General features: G+C 42.0%; 1 protein-coding gene across 1 annotated transcript; it reads right to left on the bottom strand.

The window, feature by feature from the left end:
• Positions 1-3,292: 3,292 nt before the first annotated feature.
• Positions 3,293-10,538, bottom strand: LOC124120955. The gene is made up of 6 exons (XM_046483881.2): positions 10,417-10,538; positions 9,827-9,866; positions 7,235-7,267; positions 6,515-6,574; positions 4,725-4,916; positions 3,293-3,645 (listed from the first exon to the last, which is right to left on the bottom strand). The coding sequence occupies exons 2-6, from the start codon at positions 9,861-9,863 to the stop codon at positions 3,506-3,508; spliced, it is 462 nt and encodes a 153-aa protein (XP_046339837.1). The 5' UTR covers positions 9,864-9,866; positions 10,417-10,538; the 3' UTR covers positions 3,293-3,505.
• Between the last annotated feature and the right edge of the window lie 1,727 nt (positions 10,539-12,265).

The raw sequence follows: 12,265 nt of genomic DNA on the forward strand, positions 1-12,265 counted from the left end.
CTTCCTTTTGTTTTCATTACATTTCCCATCATATTTTTCATAGTTTGTACGTGGTTTCTAAATAATTATAATAAAATTAAATCCTAATGATACTAGGTTTTCGCAAGAAGGTGAGCGTGCCCCACTGCCACACCGGTGGCACCCGTCACAAACACATGCAAAGGCAAGTTAACTGTTCACCTGAAAAAAGGGAACTAAAAAGAAATGGTACGAGTCAGACTATGGAAGTGCACCGGACACAAATTTTGTAACGGTCCACATGTCTACCATGAAACGTTTTGTTTTTGAAAGCTTTTATTACGAAGGCCTTGAATGATGTAACCCTGATCAAATAAAGTAAGCGGCAAAAGAAAGTATAGGTTGGCAATTTGTAATTTTCCTAAAAACAGCGAAAACTAGTGGAAAGTAGGTATTGGGGATTTGACTGCCCTGGAACAGGTACCAAAAACACCTCACCCGAACGCGCCACCTTTGACGGCGCTCGTGCGGTGACATAAAAATGATGAAACAGGTTTCCCGCCTATGGCATAAACTGCAACGTGCATGTTAGCTGTATAAATGCGTTCGTCTGTAGGGTATAACCACACGTGATGAAAGTACACAAAAGAAATGCCACGACTGTCACAGGAGCAGAGAGAGAGCCATCGGTATGGCCGAAATGGGGGCAACACAGGTCCAAATTGCCAGAAGGTTTGGTTGTACACCACTGACAGTAGCCAGGCTGATTCAACGGTACAGGCACACAGGGAGGACACAGGACAAGCCTAGAACCGGACGACCCCGAGTGACAACACCACTGGAAGACGAACAGATACGGCTCATTCACCTGCGAAACAGATTCGTAACGGCGACGGCGACGGCGACGGCAGCAACAGCATTGGGACATCCCATTAGCCAACGTACAGTACTACGGCGACTTCGTGCTGCTGGAATCCGAGCGTATCGTCCTTTCCGAGGAATGGTACTGACTGCTCAACATCGACGCCTGAGACTGCGATGGGCGAGGCAGGTTCGACGCTGGCAAGTGAGAAATTTGCGTCGAGTGCTGTTTACAGATGAAAGTCGGTTTAACTTGTTTCGAAATGACGGCAGAGAACGAGTTTATCGACGCAGAGGGGAACGTTTGGCTCCGGCGTGTATTCGAGAGGTCCATCCATTCGGCGGGAGAGGTGTCATGGTGTGGGGCGGTATTTGTGGAGATCAGAAGACTGATTTGGTGATTATACAGGGAAACCTGAACGCGGTTTATCTCCTGAATGATTACCAACAGACTTCCAATGTGACAATGTGAGTAGATACTGGATCCAGTTAATTATCTGGATTCCTGTAATACCAATTTTGTAGCTGTTTACATATTATTTGAAGATCCGGGGTAGAATAGGTCTTCAACAACCCATGCTTGCCGTAAAAGGCGACTATACTTGTCGTAAGAGGTGACTAACGGGATCGGGTGGTCAGGCTCGCTGACTTGGTTGATGCATGTCGTCGTATCCCAATTGCGTGAATAGATGTTCATGATGTCATTCACTGGATTGTCTGGTCCAGACTCGATTATTTACAGACCGTCGTCATATAGCTGGACTATTGCCGAGTGCGGCGTTAAACAACAAACAAACAAAACAAAAATCACAGACTATGTGCAAGGTATAGTTAATACCATCAATAGTTTAGCAGAAAAAAATGAAAAGCGATATTAATGCATTATTGGTACAGCCCTCTCTAACCGTCACGGGTCAGTAAACATCTGTGTCTCCCCGCTGGGACCGGGCCAATAGTTGGATGTGCTTACCGGTAACATAATATGATAATAATAGTTCTATTGTGCATATTTCCACACCAATCGTGCTATTATTACCTTGGTCTCTGGATCAGTGTGCACTCAAGAATCCTTCTCAGCTCCCTAGGGAGTATACAACCCAAGCTGCCTATTAGGCGCTAGAAGGTTAACAACCACATTGCCATCACATCCTACCGGGTACCCATTCATTGCTGGGTGAACCGAGGCACATTACGAACGAAGTCACTTGCCCAAGAAGACGTCACATGTGGTACATGTGCTTCAGTTTGGGGCAGGACCGAAGCCCTAGAAACTCTCAGGAGCCAACTGATCCCCATTGTAGCCCTGTGTAGTGCTGAATGCTCGTCTTCTGCAAATGACTGCGAGGTTCACAAGTTCATAAAATCACAAATCTTTCACTTTGTGTAAATAAACACAATGCTACAGATGATATGCATTCGTTGCATTTATTGCCACATGGTTACATAAATGAAAGAAACGTTTAGATCTGATAAATCAATGATTATCTCCCTTGGTGTGTTCCGGTTAGATTGCCAAATATAACACAATAGCATAGTAATAATATTTATTAACAAACACGCAGAATAAAACACATTAGTAGTAGAAGCCCAACTGAATAACATACATTAAACGAAACAATGATCAAGTCTATAAGACAGGCGCATCTATGTACAGCTATAAAACCTATTCCGAATCAATTATATACTACTCAAAAGAAGTTAGAGAACAGCAGAGTCGGGTGTTGTCTAACTTCTTTTGAGCAGTATTTTATACAGCATCACTTGTAATGACATCTCAATACATCCTTGTTATCGTCAGATTACAGCATCAGTACCTGGCACGTATATCTACAAAGATAACTGTATATAATAACTGTGTGTACCAGTTCAGTGGAACTCAAATAGATCCGGTTGTAAAAATCCATGTATTTAATTACTTTAATACTGCTTTAAGCAAGAGAATACCAAAATATACAGAAGGGCATTATCATGAAGACTTGCCCAGGGTTCACATGCTTCCCTTTGAGCGCCATTCACATTAACGTCCATATACAGTAATAACGTCTACATCTGCTTGTGAACAATATGTGTACACCACGCCCATGTAGATACTTTATTTACGATACGTAAACCTGGCAGATTTGTTCTACAGCCTTCACATACTCTGTAAAACTATAAATGGCCACGGTGTCACAGAATGGACATAAAACGTTATTGATTTCCTCAACCAACACGTTTCTGGGTAATGAATGCACGTTCGTAACACGCTGTGGGCAGATGTTAAATTAAAACCAACCAAAATAAAGCCCGGGCATTTTTGGACGTTCATTTCACCGTCAACTTGGCATACCGTATCACTGTTACAATTGGACTTGCGGTAATGTAGTATCGTCTCAAATATAAAGATAATTAAACGCATACAGTAAACTACGTTTGTAACGAACACGCCTATAACGAACTGACGGATATAACAAATTTAGATTTTGGTCCCGGCCATTTGCTGTATATATGTTGTGCATATGTGTTTTACGAACTACGGTTATAACGAAATACAATTAGTGATCCATTTGGGTTCGTTATAACCGTAGTTTACTGTATAAGCAGCAGTGCAAGGGCTGAGGTTTACATCCACATTAACGTGTGTTGAATCTAAATAAGTAGGCAGGTAATAATTGACATATATTCCCGAGTCAGGACGTTTCCAGTGTTACTCTTGCTTTCTGCAGCACGCCCACGTGAAGGTGACGATGCACATGATGGCGATGATCCACACTGGCACCAGGAAGCCAATCGCTGACCGGTACAGGAAGGTACTCGGACATCCCGCTGTCATCAGCCAGTAGGTCCCTGCAAGGTCAAGCAATGTCCGAATTACCTGTAATGTGCAGAATGAGGGGGGGGGGGGGGGGGGGGGGGAAGTGTGTGTGTGTGTGTGTGTGTGTGTGTGTAATAAGGTCCTCATCTAATTATGTTTGTTTGTTGTTTAACGCCGCACTCAGCAATATTCCACCTGTTTGTTGACGGTCTGTAAATAATCGAGTGATGTCATGAGCATTAATCCACGCAGTTGGGATCGCTACGGTGACATGCATCAACCAAGTCAGCGAGCCTGACCACCCGGTCCTGTTAGCCGCCTCTTACAACAAGCATGGGTTGCTGAAGACCAGGGCCGACTTGCACAAAGCGATCTTAGTGCTAAGACTATCGTAAACCTATGTTAAAGCATGGGAGTTACGATCATCTTAGCGATAAGATCGCTTTGTGCAAGTGGGCCCTGTTCTACCACGGATCTTCATGGGTCCGTCATCTAATTAGATCATGGCGTAAGTAGATAGTCTCACGCTGCAAGCACGGTGACATATAAGTTACTCAGTAAAGATTAGTGGCTGCACTGATACGCATTTAAGTCGATTTCGTGGATAGGTGTGGGTCGTTTTAACTCGACATGTTTTAAAGCTCTGGTGGTATTTCATGAAATTAACTTGACCAAATAGAAGCGAATATAAATAGCATATGGAGTTGGGTTACGAAATGTTTTGGAACACACGCACACATGCAAGCACACACACGCGCACAGACACACGCACACATGCACGCACACATTAGTTCATTGCCATAAATTCTACAAATCCAGCTTCCAAACCCTCTCTAACTATCTCCTCAAATTAGACATTTGGTTTACGCCGAACTTCGAGATATCACAACATTCGAACAATTTCAACGCTGCATATACAGTCAACTTCGGACATAACGACTTCGCTTATAACGAATCTCAACCATGAATAATCACCATTGGTGTTCGAGTAAAGAAAAAGAAACACCACAAACGTCCTTCATTGTTTACTGAAAACGGAGTTCAGAAACATGATTCGAATTATGCATGCCTTCGAGATTCAGGAGTTCGACATAAGGAGATATATGATTACCTGCGCAGAACCAACCGAAGGAGAGGACGGCGACAGTGACGACATAGGTGAGGAAGTTGAGTCGCTTGATGCCAACGCCGAGTCGGTACTTGACGAGGAACAGTATGGGCATCGTGATGGACACAGATCCCTGGACTATCATATAGATGGCGAGGTACGGCTGGGTCGGGCACTCGTTGAAGAATATCACAGCTGGGACGAGGGGGACAGACATATAGATATTATATTTTCGTCACACCGCTGTACATCATAAAACACGTGCATAAAATAGGAGTAAAGGAAGTAAAAAATAGGACAGCCCCACTCACATGTGTTGTGTTATGAGAATATGTACATGTAGAGTGTATATACGTTATGAGAGAGTTGGTGAGTGAGTATGATTTTCGCCGCTTTTATTTTCCAGCAATATCACGGCTCCACACATTGTTCCCTTGTGGGTAATCGACCCCGGGACTTCGGCGTTACGAGCGAACGCTTTAACTACTAGGCTACCCCACCGCCCAGTTATGGGAGACGATACAAATCTAAATGATATATATACAGATAACAAACTCTTTCTGCGTTTCAATATTAACATACAATATATTGGACATTTTAGCCTTTATAACGTAAATAATGCAGATCTTAGGTCATCGTATAATGGACATTGAAATAAAACTTGTTCTTCATCTTCAAAATGAACATTACAGTTAAAACACACTCTTTAACATTTAAGTTAAAAACTTGAGATATCTGCCAGCTACGATTCCACGTCTGAATTTCTAAATTTGGCAAAGGCAGGACGGTAACTCCGGGGCATACATATCTTGACTTTGATATCACAGCAAAGAAATCTTTAAAAATCTTGTATATACCGAGTTTACTTGTACTTGTATTAACATTATTTTTTCTTCAAAAGAATAACGCGGCTTGGAAGAGGGAGATGGATTTAACATGTGGCCAAGTCAAGTTTTAAGTATTTGTACATATTAGTTAGATATTTTAGATATTTCATTTCAGCTTTTAACTTTACAGACAGTACACTACAAACCCTCAGAGTTATACAAGCCCTCAATACAATACAAGGGGCGGTCGGGTAGCCTAGTGGTTAAAGCGTTAGCTCGTCACGCCAAAGACCCGGGTTCGATTCCCGACATGGGTACAATGTGTGAAGCCCATTTCTGGTGTCTCCCGCCGTGATATTGCTGGAATATTGCTAAAAGCGGCGTAAAACCTCACTCACTCAATACAATACAATACAATCCAATAAGCCTAGCCCTGCACCTGGTTACCGTGTGCGAAATACGTATAAAGTCGGAAAGCGCACGTAAAAGCCCCAACACTCTCTCTCCAACTCGCCCACCTCAGTGGGCCCGCCAGGCTCTGACCCTACGCTTGCACTCTGCACAAGTTTCTTTTGTCTTTCTGCTTTAGTTTCTCTGGTCAGCTTGCTATGTATTGTGCATTTAGTTTTAAAGGTTTCCGTCCGGCATATCTAGTAGGCTTTTTTGGTTGGTTTGTTGGTTTGTTGTTTAATGCCGCACTCAGCAATATTACAGCTATATGACGGCGGTCTGTAAATATTCGAGTCTGAACCAGACAATCCAGTGGATGACATCATGAGCATCGATCCACGCAATTGGGATACGATGACCTGCATCAACAAAGTCAGCGAGCCTGACCACCCGATCAAGTTAGTCGCCTCTTACGACGAGCATAGTCGCCTTTTACGGCAAGCATGGGCTGCTGAAGACCTATTCTACCCCGGATCTTCACGGGTCCAGTGCATCATGAGACAAGTTGTGACCTACCGACAACTATCATCCCAGTGAACAGCATGATGCCCAAGGTGCTGATGACGTTGAGGAACACTGGAAAGAAACATTTTGTATCAGGGGCATAACTATTTATCGATTCTTATCGAAATCATCACGTTTGGTTGTAGTCAAGTGAAACGGTGATTCCTGTGTTGGTGCTGGCAGATAACAAACTTAAGTTTTTACTCAAATCTCAAACTGCATTTCTCGAATCAAACTCAGCTAAAGTTCAGCTGAGTTTTCTCAAATTTGAGAAAAAACTCAGACTTAAGTCCGTTTTTTAACTTAAGTTTCGAGAAATCAAGGCCAGGTCAATTTGAGATCGGAAACCGCGATACGGATCCCTTGAGCCAAGAGGCGCCCCACGCTCTGACTGTCATACATTTAGTATTGAAGAACACATGTGAGCACTATCTCTGTCATGAGTTATACTCAGGATGTTTGTTTCTCATCTATACATTACGTGCAAGGACAGGCATATTTCGATGTGATACCTGTATATGCCTCAGATGGTAGCGAGATGTTAGTATGTCTTAGAAACGGACAGTTTCATCCTAAAGTTTTAGCAACATATATCAAATCATATATCAAACAAAAATCTGTCCCCATTTTTACGAAGTTTCGCATCTGGCTCATATCTTAGCGAGGGTGAAAAATCAAAATTAGAATTGCTGGACAAAAAGGAGAAATAATACATTGACTGATGAATCTCACCATCCTTTGCCTCGGACTGCGTCACCTCACCCTCTGTAACAACAAGAAACTGTCAGACACAAAGCATATCCAGAGATGTCATGTGCTTCAGTCTAAGGCCAGACCATTTCAATAACTTGTCCTATAGATCTTAGCCAATTGCCCCCGAAACATAGATAGTAAACTACGTTTATAACGAACACGCTTACAACGAACTGGCGGATGTAACGAACTATTACTTGGTCTAGCCCATTTGCTGTATATAAATTTATGTTGTACATATGCTTATAACGAACTAGTGGTCCCCTTGAGTTCGTTATAACCGTATTTTACTGTATCTGTAATTGGAAACAATGATAGTTTCTAGAACTTTTCATCTCAGAATTCATATTGACAGGTTTGTTCTCTTCTACACACTCATGTAAAGAATTCGCATGAAGAGAAATTATGTGAGCGTTATGAGCACCTGACCATCGTGTTGCATCAGGCTCCCAACAAACACGCAAACATCCAAATTGTGCGCCGTGCATTAATATGCAAGTGCTAACTGTGAATCACGACCTCAAAGTCGAGGAGATTTCTTCATGAGTTATGTATTAATGCAATCTCTAAAGTTAGAAAAAATTTTTTTAATTGATTCTTGATATTAAACATATATAGTTACCTTTTTGGGTTAGTATGTAGGCGATATTTGTGTTTCGAATCAGGCTAACGGCGATGATGTCTGAATAATTACGTCATATAATGGAACCGATAACGTTGTTGCCTACGTTGTTAACTCTCATCCCTATGGAGGGCATGGTGATGTCACGGTCCAACACTTGCAGGTGACTCTCTCTCTCTCTCTCTCTCAGTCATACGAACATTATTAACAAAAGTTAAAACTGCCATAACTTTACCAGGCCAAATTGGGTTCTTTTCATACTTCATCCATCCATTCAAGATAGAGATATTTCATTGGTTCCAACAATATCTGATTCGTTGATATCTTTTTATATGAGAGAGGCACATAGGAAACAATGATATCAAATACTACCAAATGTGAATGTTATTTATATCCTACAGTAGTCAAATGGACGGTCATATAATCACAGGGGCGGGAGGGTAGCCTCGTGGTTAAAGCGTTCGCTCGTCACGCCGAAGACCCGGGTTCGATTCCCGACATTGGTACATTGTGTGACGCCAATTTCTGGTGTCCCACGCCGTGATATTGCTGGAATATTGCTAAAAGCGGCGCAAAACCATACTCACTTACTCACTCACTCAAGTTGCCCCAAGCTAAAGGACTCAGACTTTTATCCAACATCTATGTTTTCAAGAGCTCTCTAACTTTGCTGTGCCGTGATATAGCTGGGATAATTTCTAGATGCACATATATTCTCGTTACACTGTGAATGGCGAAATTCGGATAGAACCTTCGTTTTCATATGATCATGTATGTCATATAATTCCCAATGTTCGAGACCGCCTCCGTGGTCCAATGGTAGAGCCTCCGCCTGGAGAGCGGAAGGTCCGGGGTTCGATCCCCAGGCGCGTCATATCAAAAGACGTTAAAAGATGGTACTTGTTGTTACCCTGTCTGTCGCTCGGTATTAAGGGGCTAAAACAAGGACTGGTCGGCTCGGAGTCAGTATACTGTGTCTGAGTGGGGTATTCATGTTTAACTGCGGCATGGTATCTCAGTGAGCTAGCATTATAAATCGGCATGAGTCCGGACTAGTACAAGCAGCCACACACACACACATACACGTGCATGCACGTCGCTATATAAGTGCAATAATCTTGGACGCGACGTTAAACCCCATTTCACCTCACCTCACCTCACCTCAATTGTTCGACATTAGTTTTGGCGTTTTATTACATTTATTATCAAACATATATTATGGTCGAAAAGAATTTAGACAAAAGTTAGACACCGTGAATCTTTCACGTAGGCCATTGACACCTATATTAAGAAGTACACATACCAGAGGACAAGAAATGAATGCGAATGACAAAGGTGATTAGTGGCATTAATGAGATACACTTTAATAATAGCATTACACCGTCACGTCATAACGGCACACGCAATAAATGCACGTGCACATTATGTGCAGAGAGACCTGGATGTATACTGTATGAAGATGTACTGTTTAACGTTTGATTGGGACACTCTGAGTGCAGTGTTGGAGACTGAATGTCAATGATGACAGAGGGATGTCACACAAATAGTATACAGTCTCGACAAGGAGCTTCAGCGTGTGACGCTACATTTCAACCTAATTAACCCCCAGTACACATTCAATACGCTGATGTCCCCTTTGTGGTAACACTATCAAATACCACAGTGTCCCTGTCAAATGTTGAGTAGTATTCAGCTGTGTCGTGTACTCACCATCTGGGGTAGAATAGGTCTTCAGCAATCCGTGCTTGTCGTAAGAGGCGACTATGCTTGTCGTAAGAGGCGACTGAGGGGATCGGGTGGTCAGACTCGCCAATGGGGTGGATCGATGCTCATGACATCAATCACTGGATTGTCTGGTTCAGACTCGATTATTTACAGACCGCCGTCATATAGCTGGACTATTGCTGAGTGCGGCGTTAAACAACAAACAAACAAACAAACAAACTTACCATCCATAGGCTCATACCCTGACACCGATTTAGCCATTTTCTGGAAACATGATACAGTTAATTCAATAAAATATTATCAATTTAAACAAATACATTATTATGCAATTTCTTAAAAAAATTCTTCCTGACATTCAAATTATTATTTTCGTGAAATATCACACGTCTAAGTGAGTGGCGAGACTAACCAATAATAACAGAATATTTTAGTGTCTTCCTTCATTCTGGATTCCGGACTGACGCTCAATTGACGCTCTCTAATCCGGATTAACATCATTTGTCTGACTTCCATGTCCATTTAGCTGTTCCCCCATCAAAAGGCTACACGGATTTTGACATTGCCCAACTATGGTCAAACTAATATCATTTGGAAAGAAGTGTTATCAAAGTTTTCAATTTTGGGTGTATAAAACGTGCATATATGTACCTGGCAGACATACAACAGAGTTCACTGATATTAACAGCTAACTCCTTGGTCGGGATGCCATGTTGAATGAAGCCAGATGCTATTTACCAAATGGCGAGTAAAACTAAGATCAAATGCTTTACACAATGATATATAGACACATATATTACCTATCTTGTTGACTCACCAAATCCTTGATCTGTGAATGTTATAATCCCCAATTAGTGATGATTAGTTAGACCAGCGTCTCTCAACACGGGGTAGTTACATCCTTAGATGCCTTAATCCATGACGTAGGCGTCTCTCCAACATGAAGCCATTATATTGAATTTTGATCAATGTTACCAGTGTATCTCGAGGCGACTTGACATTACAGTGCTATACAATTGAAACTCATAAATACACGAGACCATGGACAAATACCAAGCTGTTGCCGGATATTGGGAGCTCATTGTATCTTAACACGCCAGATACATATAAAAACCTCAATGCGTCTTCCCGACCACGAAGTATTATGCACACTGTTGTCAAACTGGAGCTTGAATTTAGTGTTTTATGCAAATCATTTTAACTTTAAACAAAGGGATTTTTACAGAAATGTTATCAGTTCTTATTTCAATATGTGTGCATGCGTGCGTGCGATTACGAAACGAGTGTTTTGTATTCTCAGTGCGATCGAGGGAAATGCAGGACTCCTGACGTAAACTTTGTAAACATGTGTATGATACAGAAATGTTACCATGTCTCTGGCCTCCACACTTAATATCACATGTTAGTAAGAGAATAGTGTTCAACGGCGCAGGCAGAAATATTGAAATTATATCAGGGAGCCTGTAAATAATGGAGTCTGGACCAAAGAAACCAGTGACTGAGAGCATGAGCAACGAGTCAAGCATTGGGTTCTGATGACGTGCACCTTCAACCAAGTGCTGTTGAACTACCAACCCATAACGATTTACTGGGGACTTATTCTCCTCTTAATCCCAAACTGAATATAACACAGTATGAGTCATAATTATTGAGAATCGAAAAATCTTTAAAACTGTAAATATGACCCCCCCCCCCCCCCCCCCCCCCCCCCAACAACAAACAAACAAACAAAAACAACAAAAACCAAAAAAAACAAAAACAACAACATATTTTAAGTGAGCAAACCTTCTTTAATCACATCACAGTAACAATCAATATTTTATCAGACCACCATTTGCTTCCAAACACAGTTTTATACGTTTGGGCATACTTCCTATGAGAAAGGTTAGAGTCTCGTGGGTGAGAGAGTCCCAATATCGCCCCACCTCGCGCTTCATGTCATCAACTTTTGTCAATCCCTTTTGGTTGACCGACTCCTTCATGAGTCCCCACACATTTTCTATAGGATTTAAGTCCGGGCTGTAGCTAGGCCAGTCCAAAACGGTCACATTGTTGTCCACAAGCCACTGCCGCGCATGTCTTGCGGAGTGTTTGGGGTCATTATCCTGTTGCAAAATCCAAGTATTTCCATAAAAACATCTGCATTTGGGATCAGGTGAGCTTCCAAAATGTCTGTATACCTTCCACTGGTTAAATTTCCCTCAAAGACACACATGGGCGTCGTTCCAAGTGGAGATATCCCTCCCCAAACGTGAAACTTCGGACTGTACTTTGGTCTCTGGTACAATGGAACGGAAGGCATTTTGTCCACATTTTAACATTGTTAGGATACACCAATACAGAGCTCTCATCTGTGAACATAACACAGTTCCGGTCAAAGTTTTCATGCGCCAAACACCACTCTACACGTCTATCCTTGTGTTCTTGTTTCAAGAGCGGAGAGGCAATTCCTTTCTTTTTTTCCCATCCAAGTTCATTCAAATTTCTTCTTACTGTAGATTTGGATACATTTACTGTCCCTCTATTTACCATTTCACTTTGGATATTTGAGATACTCGCCCTTCTGTTTATAGAAGCTAAAAATACCCAGTCTCACACGATCACCAAACACCAGTTTTCGAGGTCTCCCCGCTCCTTTTCTGTGCTCAATTCCTGAACCATTTTCA

Source organism: Haliotis rufescens, unplaced genomic scaffold, assembly GCF_023055435.1.
Source record: "Haliotis rufescens isolate VD_foot unplaced genomic scaffold, xgHalRufe1.0.p SCAF_50, whole genome shotgun sequence".
NCBI lineage: Eukaryota > Metazoa > Mollusca > Gastropoda > Lepetellida > Haliotidae > Haliotis > Haliotis rufescens.

What these genes read in the sequence shown, in the direction of transcription:
- LOC124120955 (XM_046483881.2), bottom strand. Translation starts at nt 9,863, where the DNA reads ATGGCTAAATCGGTGTCAGGGTATGAGCCTATGGATG. An exon ending in GCAGTCCGAGGCAAAGGATG is followed by an intron (nt 6,575 to 7,234) that starts GTGAGATTCATC and finishes GTTTCTTTCCAG; the next exon opens with TGTTCCTCAACGTCATCAGC. An exon ending in CACTGGGATGATAGTTGTCG is followed by an intron (nt 4,917 to 6,514) that starts GTAGGTCACAAC and finishes CCCTCGTCCCAG; the next exon opens with CTGTGATATTCTTCAACGAG.